Source organism: Rhincodon typus, chromosome 4 (genome assembly GCF_021869965.1).
Source record: "Rhincodon typus isolate 14 chromosome 4, sRhiTyp1.1, whole genome shotgun sequence".
NCBI lineage: Eukaryota > Metazoa > Chordata > Chondrichthyes > Orectolobiformes > Rhincodontidae > Rhincodon > Rhincodon typus.
Genome location: NC_063335.1, coordinates 19,547,486 through 19,570,428, shown reverse-complemented (window position 1 = coordinate 19,570,428; position 22,943 = coordinate 19,547,486). Strand labels below are relative to the sequence as shown.

Here is a 22,943-nt window from a genome sequence, read left to right as displayed (position 1 = left end):
CAGCAGGGGGATGGGAACCCGAATTGTAGCTCCAGTGTACAGGAGGTTGAGAGTAATGAGTTCATGAATAAGGTTTCAAGGTCGCAGGAGTGTGCCTGCAGGCAGGAAGGTGGTTTGAAGTGTGTATACTTCAACACCAGGAGCATCCGGAATAAGATGGGTAAACTTGCAGCATGGGCTGGTACCTGGGAATTCGATGTTGTGGTCATTTCGGAGACATGGATAGAGCAGGGACAGGAATGGTTGTTGCAGGTTCCGGGGTTTAGATGTTTCAGTAAGATCAGGGAAGGTAGTAAAAGAGGGGGAGGTGTGGCATTGTTAGTCAAGGACAGTATTACGGTGGCAAAAAGGACGTTTGATGAGGACTCGTCTACTGAGGTAGTATGGGCTGAGGTTAGAAACAGGAAAGGAGAGGTCACCCTGTTGGGAGTTTTCTATAGGCCTCCGAAAAGTTCCAGAGATGTGGAGGAAAGGATTGCAAAGATGATTCTGGATAGGAGCGAAAGTAACAGGGTAGTTGTTATGGGGGACTTTAACTTTCCAAATATTGACTGGAAACGCTATAGTTCGAGTACTTTAGATGGGTCAGTTTTTGTCCAATGTGTGCAGGAGGGTTTCCTTACACAGTATGTAGATAGGCCAACAAGAGGCGAGGCCACATTGGATTTGGTACTGGGTAATGAACCAGGCCAGGTGTTAGATTTGGAGGTAGGTGAGCACTTTGGTGATAGTGACCACAATTCGGTTACGTTTACTTTAGCAATGGAAAGGGATAGGTATATACCGCAGGGCAAGAGTTATAGCTGGGGGAAAGGCAATTATGAGGCGATTAGGCAAGATTTAGGATGCATAGGATGGAGAAGGAAACTGCAGGGGCTGGGCACAATTGAAGTGTGGAGCTTGTTCAAGGAACAGCTACTGCGTGTCCTTGATAAGTATGTACCTGTCAGGCAGGGAGGAAGTGGTCGAGCGAGGGAACCGTGGTTTACTAAAGAAGTTGAATCTCTTGTCAAGAGGAAGGAGGTGGCTTATGTAGAGATGAGGCGTGAAGGCTCAGTTAGGGCGCTTGAGAGTTACAAGTTAACCAGGAAGGACCTAAAGAGAGAGCTAAGAAGAGCCAGGAGGGGACATGAGAAGTCTTTAGCAGGTAGGATCAAGGAAAACCCTAAAGCTTTCTATAGGTATGTCAGGAATAAAAGAATGACTAGAGTAAGATTAGGGCCAGTCAAGGACAGTAGTGGGAAGTTGTGCGTGGAGTCTGAAGAGATAGGAGAGGCACTAAATGAATATTTTTCATCAGTATTCACACAGGAAAAAGACAAAGACAATGTTGTCGAGGAGAATACTGAGATACAGTCTATTAGACTAGACGGGATTGAGGTTCATAAGGAGGAGGTGTTGGCAATTCTGGAAAGTGTGAAAATAGATAAGTCCCCTGGGCCGGATGGGATTTATCCTAGGATTCTCTGGGAAGCTAGGGAGGAGATTGCAGAGCCTTTGGCTTTGATCTTTATGTCGTCATTGTCGACAGGAATAGTGCCAGAAGACTGGAGACTAGCAAATGTTGTCCCCTTGTTCAAGAAGGGGAGTAGAGACAACCCTGGTAATTATAGGCCAGTGAGCCTTACTTCGGTTGTGGGTAAAGTGTTGGAAAGGATTATAAGAGATAGGATTTATAATCATCTAGAAAGGAATAATTTGATTAGGGATAGTCAACACGGTTTTGTGAAGGGTAGGTCATGCCTCACAAACCTTATTGAGTTCTTTGAGAAGGTAGCCAAACAGGTGGATGAGGGTAAAGCGGTTGGAGTGGCGTATATGGATTTCAGTAAAGCGTTTGATAAGGTTCCCCACAGTAGGCTATTGCAGAAAATACGGAGGCATGGGATTGAGGGTGATTTAGCGGTTTGGATCAGAAATTGGCCAGCTGTAAGAAGACAGAGGGTGGTGGTTGATGGGAAATGTTCATCCTGGAGTTCAGTTACTAGTGGTGTACCTCAAGGATCTGTTTTGGGGTCACTGCTATTTGTCATTTTTATAAATGACCTGGATGAAGACGTAGAAGGATGGGTTAGTAAATTTGCAGATGACACTAAAGTTGGTGGAGTTGTGGATAGTGTGGAAGGATGTTGCAGGTTACAGAGGGACATAGATAAGCTGCAGAGCTGGGCTGAGAGGTGGCAAATGGAGTTTAATGTGGAAAAGTGTGAGGTGATTCACTTTGGAAGGAGTAACAGGAATACAGAGTACTGGGCTAATGGTAAGATTCTTGGTAGTGTGGATAAGCAGAGAGATCTCAGTGTCCATGTGTATAGATCACTGAAAGTTGCCACCCAGGTTGATAGGGTTGTTAAGAAGGCGTACGGTGTGTTAGGTTTCATTGGTAGAGGGATTGAGTTTCGGAGCCATGAGGTCATGTTGCAGCTGTACAAAACTCTGGTGCGGCCGCACTTGGAGTATTGCGTACAGTTCTGGTCGCCGCATTATAGGAAGGATGTGGAAGCATTGGAAAGGGTGCAGAGGAGATTTACCAGGATGTTGCCTGGTATGGAGGGAAGGTCTTATGAGGAAAGGTTGAGGGACTTAAGGCTGTTTTCGTTAGAGAGAAGAAGGTTAAGAGGTGACTTAATAGAGACATACAAGATGATCAGAGGATTAGATAGGGTGGACAGTGAAAGCCTTTATCCTCGGATGGTGATGGCTAGCACGAGGGGACAAAGCTTTAAATTGAGAGGTGATAGATATAGGACAGATGTCAGAGGTAGGTTCTTTACTCAGAGAGTAGTAAGGGCATGGAATGCCCTGCCTGCAAAAGTATTAGACTTGCCAACTTTAAGGGCATTTAAATGGTCATTGGATAAACATATGGATGATAATGGAATAGTGTAGGTTAGATGGGCTTCAGATTGGTTTCACAGGTCAGTGCAACATCGAGGGCCGAAGGGCCTGTACTGCGCTGTAATGTTCTATCTATGTTCTAACCCAGATTGAGACAAATCCAAAGATAGTTTAAAAAATTCTGAAGGAACAAAAAGATAACAGAACTTCAAAATTTCAGCATGATTAACCTTGAAATCTCATAAAGTGTTATCCACGTCATTCATTTGAAGATAAGTTCATCTTGGTTTTGATCCATTGCTAAGCTACCATGTCTCACAAACCCACTTTGTTTATTGATCTTGAAACTCATGCTGCCTCATCATATTGCTGCAGTGTTCCCCTCTATAAAAAAAACTCCTTCTGTTCTGTGAAGAGTCATCAGATTAGAGACTGCTGGAGATGCCCTTAGAGCCGCACACATCAATTACACTGGAAAATAGAAAAATCGCATTTGAACAGAAGAATTTCATGTCAGTTACTGGTGGGCTACAATGGTATGGGATCACTTGAAATTTAGTTGTTTGACATTCAATGTCAATGCTTTGTAATATAACATCATGCAATATTGCAACCCATTTCCCATGTGAAATGTCATTCCTACCTGTAACAGTTATTGCATAGAAAAATAAGAATGGTCAGGAGCAAAAAGGCACAGACAACGGCAAGCAGAATCCAGAGAATGACTTGGTGTTGTCCACTGTCAAATACCCCCGGCATAAATCCGACAAGATCGACAGAATTTGGAGCCATTAGGGAAAAGGAGACAAAATTCTACTGTCCAAAAACATTGGCGTAGAAATAGTTCTGTAGTACCTGTAACACATAAAGAACACAAAATATTCCTGATTAACTGCATTATTGACAGGAGCCTAATACAAGAATAACCTCCTCTTAGATACACACTGAAGAACCTTCAGTGCTTAAATTGTTGCAACACGATTAAGAGGGGTGGACTAATTACTTTCCTGGAATCACTCCTTCACACTCACAACAAAGTTTGAATTTTGACAGTGACATTCCCAAACATACCATGCAGAGCTCAGTATCAGAAACAAATCAGCCAGTAGCAAACCTGGCCAACTTAACCAAACAACCAAAGCATCCTGTAGCAAAGACTATTAACAGAATATTTAAATTGTGCAAATATTTACAATGACTCTTCTTGAAAAATTATACACGCACTCAGAATCTCAAAGGAAACTTTGGCTAACTAACAGTTACATTCAGGAAAAAGGATTATTCACAGATTGTCCGATTGTTTGTCTGCAGCCAAAGTAATTTTGCACACAAGCTCTAGAGTGCCTTCCTGGATCAGTTATGGCTGATTGAAGTTGCTTTTCCAGTTGTCCATTTAGCATGACGAGACTTTCCACTGAGTTTTGCTTTGATGAGAGGGTATTTCAAAGAAGACCAAGGGAAAAAGCTATAGCACCAGGCAAGTCATGTCTCTGATAGTCTTATTACACTTTCAAACTGGGTCAAGTAGTTTCCATCAGCCTGAACTCCTGGTGTTAGAAAGGGACTTGCTCCTGATTACTGTGTATCTAGAAGTGTCTGAAAGAGTTAATTCTTGAATGAGTGCCGCATGCATTACACACTGTGGTGATGTCACGAGAACTTTGTCAGAATAAAGAAAGAACTTGTAGGGGTCAGGCCTAGGGCTCATATTCTTTGAACTGTCTCTATAACAATGTTGGTTACATTTATGTAACCTGTAAATAGTTGCAGAAATGCAAGGAACTTCATATCACCCACTCAATCAGGCTCTTCCAGTTAGACTAGAAAGATGCACAACCTAATCTCCATTGGATCACTTCATGCTTGAAGGAACTCTCACATAATAATTATTGTTTATGGAGAAAGGGGAAAGATTTAAAAACAACCTGAGGGTAACTTTTACATGCAGAGAGTGGTGTGTCTATGAATTGAGCAGCGGTGGAGGCTGGTACAATTACAACATTTAAAAGGCATCAGGATGGATATATGAATAGGAAGAGTTTAGAGAGACATGGGCTAAATGCTGACAAATAGGAGTAGGTCAGATGTCTGGTTGGTGTGGATGAGTTGGACTGAAGAGCCTGTTTCCATGCTGTATGACTCTATAAAGTCTAAAGTGACTGCTCTCTGAAAGTATTGGAGACTCAGTCACTCCACTTTAGTAACTTGTGTTCTTCACAAGGGCAACATTTTATCACTGCTGCAGTCAGTTTCCTTTGCTTTGCGAAGTGTTGTTTCCAAAAATATCCATGATACAGATACATGTTCAGTCAACAATATCCTAAATTAATGTGTCAAAGAAACCCACGTGGACACAGGGAGAATGTGCAAACTCCAGACGCACGGTCGCCCAAGGCTGAAACTGACGCAGGTCTCTGGTGCTGCATGTTCTCCCTGTGTCTGCATGGGTTTCCGGTTTCCTCCCACAGTCCAAAGATCTAGAGATTAGGCAGACTGACCATGCTAAATTGCCCCATAGTGTCCAGGAATGCACAGGTTTGGTGGTTTAACCATGGTAAGAACCCCATGTGGGGTTGGGCAGGGGTTTGTGGAGGGGTGGGTCTGTGTGGGATGCTCCTCAGACGGTCAGTGCAGACTCGATGGGCTGAATGGCCTCTTTCTGCACTGTAAGAATTCCATGATTTTACGAAGTTTAACTTGGATAACTGTGAGGTTCTCCATTTAAATAGGGGGAATAGAAAGGAGACTTATTATCTGAATTAAGAGAATTAAGCTTGGGCAGAGAGATCTGGGAATCCTCATACCTGAATCACAGCAAACTAGTATGCAGGGCTGGATGAAATGTATCCCAGGCTGTCGAGAGGCAAGGGAGGAATCAAGGGTGCTAGCAATCATTTGATTTATTTATTGTCATGTGTATTCTGTTAGAGAATACAGTGTAATGTGTTGTATAGTGTCACCACTCTCTGGCGCCATCTTAAAACACAGAAAAATAAACTAAAAGATAGAATATAAAGGCAGAAGAATAAATAAATAGTGTCCAACTTTACAGCCCTTCTTGTTAAGAGCTCCACCACGGGCCTGGTGGCCAGGCTTGAGTCACCTTTGCCACACTGCCACTGCAGGAACAAAAGTCATCACTCTTCAGTGACATCTCACCTCCACCAATGCCTTCACCACTGAGTCCACGCTGGACCTTGCCAATGCAGATGTCACCGATACTGCCAGGTGCTGCACTGGCCTAAACGCAACTGTAGAGCTTACTTCGGACCCACCTTGCCAATGCAGCCGCTGTTGATGCCATCAGGTCTCGCACTGGGCCCAAAACCGGCCTCTGTCTTAGTCTTCATGACATGGCATTACGATCGCCTTGTCAATGCAGAAGCCGGTGGGTACGCACACTCACCTCTGACGCCACCGCCACGTGTCTGCACTAGGCCCACTCTGACTGCCAAGGGTCCACACTGCTGAGCCTACACAAGTCCCTGCTGGGCCTAGACGATTCAGTACTGGGTCTACTTGCTGTCGCCAATATGGTCGCCGTGACCGAGCTCTTCAACAAGAGATTAGTAAAATAAAAGAGAAAAGTAGAAAAAAAATAGTGTAAAGAGAGGAAGAAAAGTAAAAAGGAATGAAAAGAAAAGCGGACGGAGTGGACAAACCCCAGGCTCAGAAGCCTTACTCTGCCGCCATCTCATTGGAAAATTCTGTCCACAGGCGAGTTGCCAGGGGAGTGAAGGACAGTCAATACGATACCGCTGTCCAAGGAAGGAGCAAAGGATAAACCAGAAAACTACAGGCCTGTCAGCCTAACCTTAGTGATGGGGAAACTATTAGAAATAATTCTGAGGAAGAGAATTAATCCGACCTTGGAGAGGTAGGGATTAATCAAGAACTGTCAGCCTGGTTTTATTAAAAGGAGGTCATGTCTGACCAATTTGATTGATCTTTTTTGAAGAGGTGGCCTGGTGTGTAGATGATGGCAATGCATTTGACATAGTGTACTTAGACTTCAGCAAGGCCTTTGATAATGTCTCGCACGGAAGACTGGTAGCAAAGGTAAGAGGCCATGGGATCCAAAGAAATTTGGTTAATTGGAACCAAAATTGTCTGACTGGCACAAAGCAGAAGGTCATGGTTCAGGGGTGTTTTGTGACTGGAAGCCCATAGAACATAGAACATAGAACATTACAGCGCAGTACAGGCCCTTCGGCCCTCGATGTTGCGCTGACCTGTGAAACCAATCTGAAGCCCATCTAACCTAAACTATTCCATTATCATCCATATGTTTATCCAATGACCATTTAAATGCCCTTAAAGTGGGGTTCCATACGGTTAGTGTTGGGACCCTTACTCTTTGTAGTATATGTAAATGATTTAGAATGAATGCAGGAGAGTTGATCGTTAAATTCACGGATGATACAAACATTGTTGGCCGGTAAGGAGGACAGCATGGTCTTATGAACAGAGCTTGAGCTGTTAAGGCCTAACTCTCTGATATTTGGTATAAGGAGAGGAGACCTAATTCATGTATATATGATGCTAAAGTGAATTGATGAAGTAGACATAGAAAGGATGTGTCCTCATGTGGGGGAGTCTAGAACAAGAGGTCATAGTTTTTAAAAAAGGGGTTGCAGATTTAAAACAGGGATGAGGAGAAATTACTTCTCTCAAAGGGTTGCGAATCTGTGGAATTCACTACCTCAGGCTGTGGTGGGTGCTGGGACATTGAGTAATTTTAAGGAAGAGATAGAGAGGTTTTTAATTAGTAATGATTTGAAGGGTTATGGAGAGCAGGCAGGAACATGGAGTTGAGGCCAAGATGAGATCAACCATGATCGTATCAAATGGTGGTGCAGGCTCGAGGGGCTGAATGGCCTACTCCTGGTTCTTATGTTCTTACAAGAAAGGGAGTCAATGATTACTTTAGCAGAAATGCATGTTCAATGTCTTTGGAGTTGTTGTTTTATCAATGTTTCAGGGATTAATTTGTGGTGCAATGTGTGAGCGTTGTTGAACCAATTTTTTCTTAAAGGAAATGTTTTCTGCATTGAACGCTCTGCATCACTATTAAAGAATGTCACGTCTCCTTTAACTTTTAGTGGTCCATTACTACACTGCATCTGACACAGGATAAATACCACTGAATTAGTGGTGCACTGATCTGTCGTGTTATGCAGATCATATTACATTTTGCATGAGGAGTCATAAACAACAGATTCTTCCAAATACAAGCAGTTTCAGTTAGAAGTTATTGTGTAGGATTATTTATGGCAGATTTGGAATTAATTCCCTTTATTTTAGCTATGCAAATAAATCTCTTCTGAAAACTGAAAATAACCAAATGCCAGCTTGTATTTTCCTTGGTTCTTTTTAGTAAATCAAGTTTAAAAGGAATGTGCTTCTAATGAGGAAAACAAAGGCTGAATGTTTTGCAAAAGAATCAAAACTACCTACTACATTTAAATTCCCAAATAACTCTTCTGGTGACTGTTTTTAATGGGTTCACCTCATTGCAGACTTTATAAAACAGTGAATTTGAGCAAACATGTTCTGACAATGAGATATGAACAAGCAGAAGTTCTAAACTTTCTTCCTTGGCACATGATGAAAGAGTTTGTATTCATTGCCCTTTCCCGCTGCAATAACATATTCTCATTGTGAGCAGCGATCAATGAGTTTAATTACCAAAATAAAAAATGAAGATTAAAATTCAAATAATTTTGCAGATGAAAGTTCTAGGGTTATTTTGTATCTCCCTAAATTTATTCCAATTTCTGAATTCACATTTGTACTGATATGCCAAATTCCACTGGGCTGCCTCTGGCACGACTTCCTTTTTCCTCATCCCACCCATCCGCTCCCTCCCTGTTGTATTTGAAGGCCCTTCAGCCATGTCCAACTCATCACCCACACATCTGCCTTCAGCACCCACTTCCTCCCACAACCACAATAGGGTTCCCTTTGTACTACAAGGGATCATCCTCTGCCATTTCCACTACTTCCAGCAGGATGCCACCATCAAACACATCTTCCATTCCCCTCCATTGTTTGTATTCCACAGGGACTGTTCCCTCTGTGACATCCTGGTCTATTTTTCCGTCACTCCTAACACTTCCTCAATCCTCCTTGGCACCTTTCCATGCATTTGCAGAAGTGCAATTGAAGAGTTGTACTTGCCCGTTCACTTCCTTCTTCCTCGCTTTCTCCAAAGCCCCAAACACACCTTCCAGGTGAAGCAGCATTTCACTTGTACTTCTTTCAATCTGGTCTATTGTGTTTGCTGCTCACATGATCTCTTTTTAAAAACTGAAAGAGCTGGGGATGCTGTAAATCAGAAACAAAAACAGAAATTGCTGGGAAAGCTCAGCAGGTCTGGTTCTGAGGAAGAGTCGCTCAACCTGAAATGTTAATTCTGATTTCTTTCCACAGATGCTGCAGGACCTGATGATCTCTTATACATTGGTGAGGCCAAATGCAGACTAAGTGACAGCTTTGAGGAACACCACCACTGTGTCTGTAGGAATGATCCTTAACCCCTGTACCACCCCAACCCCCACTTTCCCACCCCCAGTTGCTTGCAATTTCAATAAGCTATCTTGCTCTCGTGGTAGCATTTCTTTCCTGAACCTGCTGCAATGTCCCAATCAAGCATAATGCATGTTTGAAGAGTAACACATCATTTTCGGCTCACAGGTCTCAATATTGAATTTCACAACCTCACAACTTCACAACCTGATCGTGTTATATCTATTCTCCATTTTTCTTCCATTCACTCCATCACCAACCCTTGTCTTTTTTGTGTCTTCTCTGCTTTGCTCTTAGTAGCATGGATCCATTCTCTCCCTTTCACACTTTAAATTATAATCACTTTACACCACTTTTTCTCTTTCTCCACCATTTACAACCCTTTGTCTATCACACTAAGCCTCCGCCTCTGTCAAAAGTAAAAGAAATATTTTCCAGCATGTTTCAATTCTGACGAAGAATAAAACTACACTTGAAACGTTAACTCTGATTCCCCCTAATTGCAGGAAGAATGTTCCCAATGTTGGGGAAGCCCAGAATTAGGGGTCACAGTCTAAGAATAAGGGGTAAACCATTCAGGGCTCAGATGAGGAAGGATTTCTTCACTCAGAGTTGTGAACCTGAGGAATTTTCTTCCACAGAAAGCTGTTGGGCCAGTTCATTAGATGTATTCAAGAGGGAGCTGGACGTGGCCCTTGAAGCTAAAGGGATCAAGGGGTATGGGGAGAGGGCGGGAATGCTTTACTGAAATTGTATTATCAGCCATGATCGCATTGAATGGTGGTGCAGGCTTAAAGGGCTGAATGGCCTACTCCTGCAGCAATTTTCTATGTTTCCAGTTTTCTATTCCCTCTCCAAAGATATTGTCAAACCTGCTGGTTATGTCCAGCATTCTGTTTCATTTTCAGATTTCCAGCATGCACAATATTTTGCTTTCTTTTTGATCTGTTAAGTGTTTCAAGAGCCCAGGTTTGCAGTTAATAAAATGGTATGAAACCCTAGCAAATGCTGTAACACAACAAGTCAGGGAGAGGGGTATAAAGGGAAGAAGCTAATTTATTTTGGGAAACTTGGTTGGCATGGACAAGTTGGCCCGATAGGTCTGTTTCTGTGCTGTATGACTCTATAAGCAGCAAACACATTCGTGCCTCCTTTCGGCTCCAAAGTTGGGGGCTGTTGTAATTCAATGCAGTTTTCCAATGACCAGCATTACTGTGAGTTAATTCTGCTTGAATGTGTATTCTTGTTGTGCAGTATTGAGTGATTGCCAAATCATGCATCAGATAATGTGTAAACAATTAAGTACACCAGTCATATTCATACACCAACTGTGTTTTAAACATACTCAAAATAAAAAATACATAAGCGCACCACAATAAATCTTGTATGGAATTTCAGCAGCCATCCATACAACAGATTAGTATTAGGAGGCAGCAATCTGCATACCACTGACCTACTTAAAACTGAGTTGTTGACAACAAAAACGCCTAAACTGATTGCATTATTAGATCCACATGGTGATTAAGGATGATAAAGGTCATTGGTTGATTTTAATCCATCCTTCCAACGCGACCGTAACATCCCAGCACTGTAGCATTTGATTTTACGCCAACAAGTACAAACTGGTTAAACTATAGCAAAAGATTTTTATTAATTAATCAGTTACTTTGAATAAGTTGCACACACTGTTGGGACCTGCTCAAACTAGAAGACCCAGCGCTCCTAATTCGCTCAATTTAATGGAACAAAGGAATTACTCTCCAAAATGCAACAATAAATCTGTCACTTGATTCGTGTGATTACTCAGCAATAAATCATCCTTCTGAAGGGTACTTCAAATTAATGTTAAAAGTCAATGTACATTATATCATGTTTTATATCACATATTTCTTGCAGATACCATGTGCAACAAAAGCTTTTCAAACAATGTGCGGACAGCTCTAACACTTAAAACAATATTACAGAGTTCACTTCATTTTAGAAAGTTGAACACTTCTAGTAGAGTGGACCGTGATTTCAGGTCGCATTGTGGCACTGTCATTTACAAATAGAAAATAAAGATAGCAACATCCAGCAGCTCACCCATGTTATGGAAGAGAAACGAGATGAGGCCTTATTGAAACATAGAAGATTCTCAGGGCCTTAACAGGGTAGATGAGGAAAGGTTGTTTCCTGCTAATGGAAGTGTATTGGACCAGAAGCATAATCTCAGAGTATGGAGCTCCTCATTTAAGTCAGAGAGAAGTAGGATTTTCTTTTCTCGGAAGGCACTGAATTCATAGAATTCTTTACCATAGAGGGCTGTCATGGTTGGATCATTAGGTTTATTGGGTCATTGAGGCTGAGAAAAACCAACTCTTCATCAGTAAAGTAATCAAGGATAGTGGGGATAAGGCTGGAAAATTGAGTTGAGGATTATTAGATCAGCCATGATCTCATTGAATGTGGGAGAACACTTGATGGGCCCAATGGCCTGCTTCTGCTCCTGTGGTTTTAATAAAAACAAAAATCTCATAAATCTTCTTTACAGATCCACATAAGAGCTAGTTTTCTGGTGTTGACAGGGTGACTTCAGATTCAGATAAGAACAAAAGAACTAGGAGCAACAATTGGCCATTCAACCCCTCAAGGCTGATGTGCCATTTGGCACAGTCATGGTTAATCTCATCTAAGCCTCAACTCCACTTTCCTGCCCCATCCATAACCCTTTAAAGCAATTCTAATTAAAGGAGACACAAGGAGAAACATCCGTTCTATGTCTACTTTGCCAATTCTCTTCAGCATCTCATATACCTCAATTAGATCACCTCTCATTCTTCTAAACTCTAGCAAGTAGAGGTTTGAACTGTTCAATCTCTCCTCATAAGACATGCCTTTCATCTTTGAAATTAATCTAGTCAATCTTTTCTGAACTGCCTCCAATGCAATTACATTCTTCCTCAAGTAAGTGGATCAAAACTGAACAGAGTGCACCAGCTGCAGTTCCACCAATGCCTTGTTCTGTTGCAGTAACACTTCCCTACTTTTATACTCCACTCCTTTAGCAATAAATGCCAAAATTCCATTTACCCTCCTTATTACCTGCTCTCCCTGCATAATTGCTTTCTGCGACACATGCATGAGGAACCCCAATCCCTCTGCACTGAAGTATCTTGAAGTTTCTCTCCAAATAGATAGCTGGAGTCATACAAACAGGCCCTTCGGCCCACCATGTCTATGCGAAAAATAAACATTAAACCACACTAATCCTATTTACCCCACACTCAGTCTATAGCCAACCATGTCCTAACATTTTAAGTGCTTGTCTAGATGCTTTTTAAATGTTGTGAGAGTACTTGCCTCTACCACTCTCTGGCAGCACGTTCCAGATATCTACTACCTTCTGGGTGAATTTTTTTCCAAGATCTCCTTTAAACCACTTGCTCCTCACCTTAAACTTATGCCCTCTGGTCTTAACTACATGAGCCTTGAGGAAGAGGTTCGCACAATCTACTCTGTCTATGTCTCTCATAATTTTGTATATGTCAACAGATTCCCCCCTCAGCCTCCTCTCCTCCAGGGAAAACAAACACAGCCTCTCCTCGTAACTGAGACTTTACATCCCAGGCAACGGCCTTGTAAATCTCCTCTGGACCCTCTCCAGTGAAATTGTGTCTTTCCAATAGTGTGGCGACCAGAACTGCACACAGAGTTCCATCTGTGACCTAACCAATGCTTTATAAAGTTATAACAGGAATTCTTTGCTCCTCCTACATTCTATGCCCTTACTAATGAAGGTAACCATCCTGTATGCATTCTTTACCACCCTGTCTACCTACCTGTTCAGCCACCTTCAAGGATGTATGCACTTGTACACTAAGGTCCCTCTGTTGCTCAGTAATCCGTAATGACCTGCCATTCATTGTGCATCTCCTTCCCAAAGGATATCCTTCCCTTAGACCTCCCAAAATGCATCATTTCACACTTATTGGGATTAAATTCCATCTGCCATTGCTCTGCCCAATTTACCAGCTGATCAAGATCAGACTGTAGCCTGAGACCATCCTCTTCACTATCAACAACATCCCCAATTTTCATGTTGTCTGCAAACTTACTAAGTATACCTTCTACATTTACATCCAAGTCATTAATGTATATAACAAACAGCAAGGGTCCCAGCACCGACCCCTGTGGTTCTGCTGGTTACAGGTTTCCAATTACAAAATACCATCACCCTTTGCCTCTCATTCAAAATCTAAACAGGTTGTTGGCTGAGCAAAAAGTGTCAGCAAAGGTAATTGAGTGATCAGAGTTTGATTAGCGTAAAATAGAGAACTAATAGGCCTTACAGAAGAAATTATTTTTGACAGCAGATGGGATTATGTGGTGGCACAGTGGCTCAGTGCTTAGCACTGCTGCCTCATTGCACCAGGGTCCCAGGTTCGATTCCACCCTCAGGTGACGGTCTGTGTGGAGCTTGCATGTTCTCTCTGCGTTTGCATGGGTTTCCTCTGGGTGCTCTGGTTTTCTCCCACCGTCCAAAGATGTGCAGGTTAGGTGGACTGGCCTTGCTAAATTGCCCCGTGTTCAGGGATGTGGAGGCCAGGAGGTTAGCTGTAGAAAATGTGGTGTTATGTAGATGGAATGGGATGCTTTTTGGAGGGCTGATGCAGACTTGATGGGCCAAATGGCCTCTTTCAGCACTGTAGGGATGCTATGGGCCCAAGACATGGGATAGGTAGATAATGATTGAAGATGGTGATTAAACTTGGAAAGAAGGTGATAGAGAGATGCTACACCAACCGACTCTATCGTACAGACTATGAAAGCCACAAGTTTCTCATTTTTATAGGAAGCATTACAGAATGAAAGACCAGAGACACACAGCAGCTGAGCAACTCAGTGGCAGCAGTGATGTGATTGTTAGAAGCCGGAACTGGGAGTGAGAAATTTGGGAGTGCATTGAGAGCTTGTTCCTTTTCAAAAGAGTAGGAGATGGTCAGTTGTTTGGAGGAAGTTTGGGATCTGTGGAATATAACAGAACAAAACTGGTTCTAATAACACAGAGGCCCTTCTATTTACACATACAGCAATTTGTGAAATGCAGTTATAAATAGAACACAATGCAAGTTTATCAGTCTAAATCTCTGAATTCGGGATTTCATTCCTTTAGTTTGTTTACAAATAGCCTTGATTAGCATTCTTCAATGTTAGTCAGGTTTTGGCTGCAACCAGAAAGCCTGGAAACCATCAGAGCTTCAGATCTATGATAAAAATGTTTGTGATGCTGTATTCAAATCACTCTTGGGGTGTGATCCAATCAAGAGAATTTTTGGATTAAGGTTCTCTTTTCCTCATAGGAAACCTCTATTTTGTTCCACATCAGGTTTCCAATCGTTCAAATTTTGAGTTTTGATTATCCCTCCTGGAGCATTATTTAAAAGAAAATCATTAAGTTCCACTTAGTGCTGTTGGCTAGATACACCACTACCCCCATTAACGTGCTGCATTTGTGAATGTGTGTTACTGCTGGCTGCCAACAGCTAATGCCATGTTCATTTTAAACACAATAACATGTTACGCAGGACTCATCTGTGTGATGTTAAATCTAACATTTAACAGATTCAACACTTCAGTTTAGCTGCTGAGATAGTGTGCATTTTTAGAGGTGATGAGATGGCAAAATGAGGTCACATCTGCCTTTACAGGTGATTTCATGGCACAGGGGAATTATGCCTAACCATTATCACTAAAAAAAAATCATTATCCTGCTGTTTCCTGGAGCTTGCTATGTGCAAACTTGCTATCATATTTTCTACACTGCAACAGTGTCTATACTTTAAAAATACTCCACCGGTTGCATTGTTATGGTTTTTAAGTGGCTAGGGCTTCCTGTGGTTGTGAAAGGTGCTTTTCAAAAAAAAAATTCACACCTCTGTTGCTGCACTTTTGCAATGTGTTTCCATTTTCAAGCTCTCGACATTATATACTTGAATTGGCAATGGCAGCATGTTTCATGACAGGTAGTGCACATTGTATGTGAAAAAAACTCAAAATACATTATATAATTGTTTGCATATGAGGTACTTATGTTTTTAATGAACCTAGTCATATTTTGTAAGGAAATTTAAAGATTCAGTGATAGCTTATTTATGACCTTTTAAACTGTCAGTAAAATTTGAACGTACTCTAGCTGTGCTTTACCTACTGGATAAGTACTTTAAATTGGTGAAAAACAACAGATTTTAATAGTCTATTAAACTGTATACACAAACATCTTTCCACACTGTGTAGCAAGAAGAGCTACCGCCCCCCAGTGTTTGTACATGGAATCACACTACTTGTTTTGTCACAGAACATAGAACAGTACAGTACAGGCCCTTCGGCCCACGATGTTGTGCAGACCTATTATCTCAATAAAATCAATCTACCCTGCATACCTGACATTTTACTATCCTCCATGTTCCTATCCAAGAGTCACTTGTAAGTCTCTAAAGTATCTGACTCCACCACCACTGCCAGCAGTGCATTCCACACGCCCACCACTCTCTGTGTGAAGAACCTACCTCTGACATCTTCCCTACACCTTCCTCCAATCACCTTAAAATTATGCCCCCCTTGTAATAGTCATTTCCACCCTGGGAAAAAGTCTCAGGCTATCCGCTCTATCTATGCCTCTCATCATCTTGTACACCTCTATCAAGTCACCTCTCATCCTTCTTCGCTCCAATGAAAAAACCCTAGCTCCCTCAACCTTTGTTTTTACTCATTCATGGGATGAGGGCGTTGCTGGCTAGGCAGCATTTATTGCCCTTCCCTAATTTCCCAGAGGGCAGTTAAGTGTCAACCACATTGCTGTGGGTCTGGAGTCACATGTAGGCTAGACCAGGTAAGGACGGTAGTTTCCTTCCCTAAAGGACATTAGTGAACCAGATGGGTTTTTCCGACAATTGACAATGGATTCACGGTCATGATTAGATTGTTAATTCCAGATATTTCTTGAATTCAAATTCCACCATCTGCCGTGATGGGATTCAAACCCGGGTCACCAGAACATTATCTGGGTCTCTGGATTAACAGTCCAGCGATAATACCACGAGGCCATTGTCTTTCCGCATAAGACCTGCCCTCCAGTCCAGGCAGCATCCTGGTAAATCTCCTCTGCACCCTCTCTAAAGCTTCCACATCCTTCCTATAATGAGGTGACCAGAACTGAACACAATATTCCAAGTGTGGTCTAACCAGAGTTTTATAGAGCTGCAGCATAACCTCACAGCTCTTAAACCCAATTCCCCTGCCAATGAAAGCCAACACACCATACAGCTTCTTTACAACCCTATCAACTTGGGTCGCAACTTTGAGGGATCAATGGACGTGGATCCCAAGATCCCTCTGTTCCTCCACACTGCCAAGAATCCTGCCATTAACGCTGTATTCGGCATTCAAATTCTACCTTCCAAAGTGAATCACTTCACACTTTTCTGGGGTGAATTCCATCTGCCACTTCTTTGCCCAGCTCTGCATCCTGTCAATATCCTTTTGCAACCTACAACAGCCCTCCACGCTGTCCACAACTCGATCAACCTTCGTGTCATCGGCAGAGTCATAACGCATGAAACCCTTCGGCCAACCAGTCCATGTTCCCAAGTTAAACTAGTCCCACCTGCCTGCGCTTGGCCTATATCCCTCCAAACCTTTCCTATTCATGTACTTATTGAAATGTCTTTTAAACGTTGTAACTGTATCTGCATCCACCACTTTCTCTGGCAGTTCATTCCACACATAAATCACTCTGTTTAAAAAAAAGTTTGCACCTCATGTCCTTTTTAAATCTTTCTTCCCTCACCTTAAAAAAATATGCCCCCTAGTTTTGAAATCCCCCATCCTGGGGAAAAGATGCCTTACATTCACCTTATCTATTGCCCCTCATGATTTTATAAACCTCAAGAAGATCACCTCTCAACCTCCTCCGCTCCAATGAAAATATTCCCAGCCTTTCCAGTCTATTTTTATATCTCAACCCCTCCATTCCCAGCAAATTGACCCACAACTGGAAACAGCAATAAATTAGCCAAAAATCTCAGGACTTGCTAAGAATTACTAACAGTATAAGAGGGAAGTCACAAGTGCCAATACTGACAAGCAGTACACTTTAAACAAAAAAACTGATATTCTCTGAAAGATAAAAAAAGGAAAGGATGTCTCAAAAAGACTTGAAGAAACAGGAAAAATCCTAGGACTACTAAAAAAAAAATGATGTGGAAAACTGATCAGTCAAAACCAGTTCATTTATTGTGACACGTACAGCATCCTCAAGTTTTCAAATTGTTGGTTTATTTTCCCTTCTTTACCCTACCCATTCCACATGGCAACTGTTCTTTTTCCATTTTCTTTAATGAGCATACATCTTTAAAAGTCCCGCTCCCGAACACACACTTCCCGAGTGGAATTTCACCTGCTGGTCAATTAATCCCCTAAAGCATTGATTAGCTAAAGTCGTTCTTGTGGCCTTGAACTACAGATTCACAATCAGAAAGTAATTTACCAATGTTGTTATCTGTTGCAGTCTGAAAATAAAAGGTCTTTCAAAATCAAAAGGTTAGCCGTCACAGACATACACTACAGAAAAAAAATGGTGACCACATGGCATACAATGTTAATGCCTCATTTAACATTTTTTCATTCCAGACATAATCAGAGACTTTAACCTATAAACACCTGATGAAGGAGCAGTTCTCCGAAAGCTTGTGATTTCAAATAAACCTGTTGGATTATAATCTGCCTTCTTGACTTGGTCCACCCCACTCCAACACTGGCACCTCCACATCATCACTGCCAGAAAAACAGATCAGTCGATCATGTCAGTTTGTGGGATCTTCCTGCTTGTCATAAGCCTGTCACACTGGTTTACCATCAAGCCAACATAATTGTGTGTGCAGTATAGAGATTCTCCTGGAGTTATGAGTACTTTATTGTCACTACTCAACTACCATTGCCCATTCAAAGAAAATTCAGAGCTGCTCAACAAATGCTGGCCTTGCCAGAAAAAATTTTTAAAAAATCATTCAGTACAGCAAAGCTGATTTGGGGGAGGCAATGGCCTAGTGGTATCTTTGCTGGACTGTAATCCAGAGACTCAGGTAAGGTTTTGGGGACCCAGGTTCAAATCCCACAGTGGCGCATGGTGGAATTTCAATTCAATTTTAAAAAAATCTGAAAGAATGAGACTCTGATGATGACCATGAATCCATTGTCAATTGTTGGAAACATCCATCTGGTTCACTCATGCTCTTTAGGGAAGGAAATCTGCCGTCCTTACCTGGTTTGGTCTATATGTGACTCTAGACCCACAGCAATATGGTTGACTCTTAACTGCCCTCTGGGCAAATAGGGATGGCCAATAAATGCTGGCCTAGCCAGTGATACCCACATTCTGTGAATGAATTAAAAAAAGCTTGGTCTAGTGAAATGTTTACACACGTGATTTGCAAAGAAAATTACTAATCTTCCTATTCACTAATCAGTAACAAAATATAACATATGTTTCAAGTGAGCACTAACACACCTACCTTTTTAACATACCTTAGCTCAGAATTAGTTAGATGATTTCAATGATACAAATAGCAGTGGTTGCAAAATACATCTTTATTAAGACTGTCCTTGTGTACTGTAATGTTACAGTTTAAGTAGCAGTCACAAGCATCATTTTTGATAAGCAGCGCACTTTAAACAATAACAAATGAAGGCTGAGCAAGACTTTACATCAAAAACAGAAATTGCAGGAAAAACTCAGCAGGTCTGGCAATATCTGTGGAGAGAAAACAGAGTTCATGTTTTAAGTCCAGTGACCCTTCCTAAAGTTGTAATATCTTCGCCACCTGCTACTGCCTGTCATCTTTGTAGCAACGTTGCTGTTTCCACCTTAATTCTCAGTGCTTCCCCTCTTTAAATGATTGTTTTCAAGTCAGGTTTGACTTGACTAACCCATGTCTTTCCCAAACAGAAGTTTATTTTGTCCTCGATTATGGTTTCCAATAACTAATGCAAGGCTAAGTGCCTATAATTTATGGGTTTATCCCACTCTCCTTTGTTGGACTGCTACAAAAAGTTAACAATCTTCAGTCTTCCATCATTCCTCCAATAACTAATGAGGATAGAAGTTTTTTTTTCAAAAATAAACATGAATTCATGGTATCATTCATTTAGATATTTTGAATCAACTCATTCAGGTGTGTTACGAAGACCTCTGGAGCAGGTGGGGCTTGAACCCAGACCTTCAGGACCAGAGCTAGAGACACTACCACTGCACTACAAGACAATTCTAAGGCCAGCATTTATTCCTTATCCCTATAATGAAGTGATTTATGGGGTAATTTCAGAGTCTAGTTAAAAGTCAACCATATTGCTGTGATTTGGGAGTCACAAATAAGCCAGACCAGGAAGCTGGCAGCTGATAGCTGCCTTTCCCAAGGACTTTAATCAAATAGGTTTGATGGAAATCTAGTATTTTCATGGATACTATTTCTTTGAATAGTTTATTATAAAATTCTTAATTAATTAGCTGAATCAAAATCCTCCACCTGCAGTGCTGGATTTGACCTGCTGAATTAGGATCATTAATATGCTGGATTACTGAACAAGCAACATAACAAATATATTACTGAAATAACTCCACAGAGACTGGTATTCCATCATCAAGTCACCCTTTATTTACAAGTGGAGAGTCCTTGACACTGATCAGCTCCCTCAGTGCCAGCTCTCAGATTGAATAGGATGTCTGACTCTCCTGTTCTTATCTGTCTGCCAGGGCTCCTTGATTGGACTAGATTAACAGCCCCAATTCAGGAACTCATATTCTATGACCTCATTACAATCACTACAGTTATCACACGCCCAATTACAGGGTGACCAATGGGTTCTGCTATTTTTGCCTTTGCATCCATCAGCAAACTGGGATGCATTTCATCTAGACCAGGTGTCTTATCAACCATCAGTCATACTAACTGTTGTGTGAAGAATCCTCACTGCTGACCACCACGGTGTAGGGTCCTTCTGCATCCATGTGGCAGGTTTACTGCCGCCATCCTCTTTCACATGGGGATCTGCAAGGCATGCTTGGTCTGACGTTCTAAAGGAAAAACTTTTTCTAGTCCAACAAGGGGCTCTTTATCAAGATGTGGTTCATCGCAAGGTAGGAACTAAGTGAATGAGATAACAAGGTGTAGAGCTGGATGAACACAGCAGGCCAAGTAGCAAAGGAGCAGGAAAGCTGACATTTCGGGCCTAGACCCTTCTTCAGAAAATGATGGACATTGTTATAGGGACAAAAGAACAACCTGGACAGTAGATCTTACTTCTTTGAGATACAAGTCCAAATGACATCATAGTAGATACAGCTTAAGCCACTCCTCAGTATTAACCCTGCAGAGCCTTATACAACACTAACCCTTTCAGTGTCTCTTCTACCGCAATGACTATAACTTTCCTTGCCTCAATATAAAATTTACATCACCTGCATCTTTTCTGAAGATAGGCGCAAAATATTAATTTAACCAAAGTTGTCTGGTTCTACCGTGAATTTTTCTTCAGATCATTAATAAACATAACCTTTTCCTTATCTAACTGCTTACATTATTTGGATTTATAAAACATTTCAAGATTCATTTTAACATTGCCTGCTTTAAAAACTTTAGACAGCTTGCTGATGAGATGTGTACATGAATATTACAAAGCTTGAACAGAACAATTGTTGCAAATTCTACACATAAATTGACATAATGGCAGAAAAAAAGTTGCAAAATATATCACAATACAGAAATTGCTAAAATTGAAACAGAAAAGGGATTGTGATTGTTTGTAAATTAACAGTGTACCAGGTTACTGTGAATGAAGATGAATGAATTAAATTGAATGCTTAATTATATTAAAATAAAACAAAGAACTGCGGATTCTGGAGATCTTCAACAAACACAGAAATTGTTGGAGACATTCAGCATCACATTCTGATGAAGTGTTGCTGGACTCGAAGCGTTAGTTCTGCTCTCTTCCCTTAGATGCTACCAGATCTGCTGAGTTACTCCAGCAATTTCTGTCTTTGCTGAATTTATATTGATAGCTCAATGGAATATAATACAGAAAATAGCACACCAAAACTGCTCAACACCCAGATGAAAATTTGTCTTCAACTTGTTTTTCAGAAGGGATCATTAAGAAATAAGGGGAACATTCAAGCATGGAGAGTGACCCATAGTATTAATGGATTGGGATTACAGTTCTTTTGTTTTGAAGGTTGGTGACTAAGATTCAACTCGCTGATGTGAAGAGTGAATTGTGGTTTTATTTGTGCTGTGGAAAATTTGATCCATGGCCACACTCGAAGGTATTCATCTTTTCATCTTAGGTAGGCAAGAGAATTAAATTACTCCATACACTGCTGCCACTAGATGGAGCCAATGTAGCTTTTAAAAAGACATGCTAAAATTTTAATCAGAAGTTTTAATTGTCACAGTCATACAGTCATAGTCATACAGCATAGAAACAGGCCCTTCAGCCCACCATGTCTTGCCCACCAACAAGCACCAAACTACACCGATCCCATTTACCTGCACTTGATCCATAACCTACAATGCACTGTCATTTTAAACACATCTGCCATGGGGAAAGGATTTTCATGACCACTCTGTCTATGCCTCTCATAGTTTTGCATACCTCAGTCAGATCCTCACCTCAGCCTCCTCTGCTCCAGGGAAAACAAACCCAGCCTATCCTGTCTCTCCTCATAACTGAGACTTTTCATCCCAGGCAACATCCTGGTGAATCTCTTCTCCCTCTCTCCAGTGCAATCACATCCTTCTTCTTGTATGGCGACCAGGACTGCGCACAGTATTACATCTGCGGCCCAAAAACTGTTTTATAAAGCCGTTACAAAACTTGTTCGCTCCTCCTATATTCTGTGCCCCAGCTAATGAAAGCATACAAGACAACAAGGTGCAGGGCTGGATGAACACAGCAGGCCAAGCAGCATCATAGGAGCAGAGAGGCTGACGTTTCGGGCCTAGACCCTTCATCAGAAAAGGGGGAGGGGAAGGGGGTTTTGAAATAAATAGGGAGAGAGTGGGAGGCGGATAGAAGAGGGATAGAGGAGAGGATAGGTGGAGAGGAAACAAACAGGTCGAAGAGGCGGGGATGGAGCCAGTAAAGGTGAGTGTAGGTAGGGAGTTAGGAAGGGGATAGGTCAGTCCAGGGAGGACGGACAGGTCAAGGGGGCGGGATGAGGTTGGTCAGTAGGAGATGGAGGTGCGGCTTGAGGTGGGAGGAGGGGATAGGTGGGAGGAAGAACAGGTTAGGGAGGCAGGGACGAGCTGGACTGGTTTTGGGATGCGGTAGGGGGAGGGGAGATTTTGAAACTTGTGAAATCCACATTGATACCATTGGGATGCAGGGTTCCCAAGCAGAATATGAGTTGCTGTTCCTGCAACCTTCGGGTGGCATCGTTGTGGCACTGCAGGAGGCCCAGGATGGACATGTCGTCTGAGGAATGGGAGGGGGAGTTGAAATGGTTCGCGACTGGGAGGTGCAGTTGTTTATTGCGAACCGAG

At 41.8% G+C, this 22,943-nt stretch overlaps 1 protein-coding gene across 5 annotated transcripts in view; it reads right to left on the bottom strand.

Annotated features, from left to right (window-relative positions):
* The window catches only part of pag1 (phosphoprotein membrane anchor with glycosphingolipid microdomains 1), a 161,624-nt gene that overhangs the window by 46,947 nt on the left and 91,734 nt on the right, over positions 1–22,943 (bottom strand). For 4 of the 5 annotated variants that reach the window (XM_048596351.1, XM_048596350.1, XM_048596353.1 and 1 more), the window contains one exon: positions 3,482–3,693. In XM_048596351.1, the coding sequence (XP_048452308.1) occupies positions 3,482–3,630 (149 nt within the window). In that variant the 5' untranslated portion in view covers positions 3,631–3,693. Of the gene's footprint in view, positions 1–3,481; positions 3,694–18,664; positions 18,779–22,943 lie in introns of those variants that run through there. The other variant, XM_020533545.2, reaches the window with a different exon arrangement.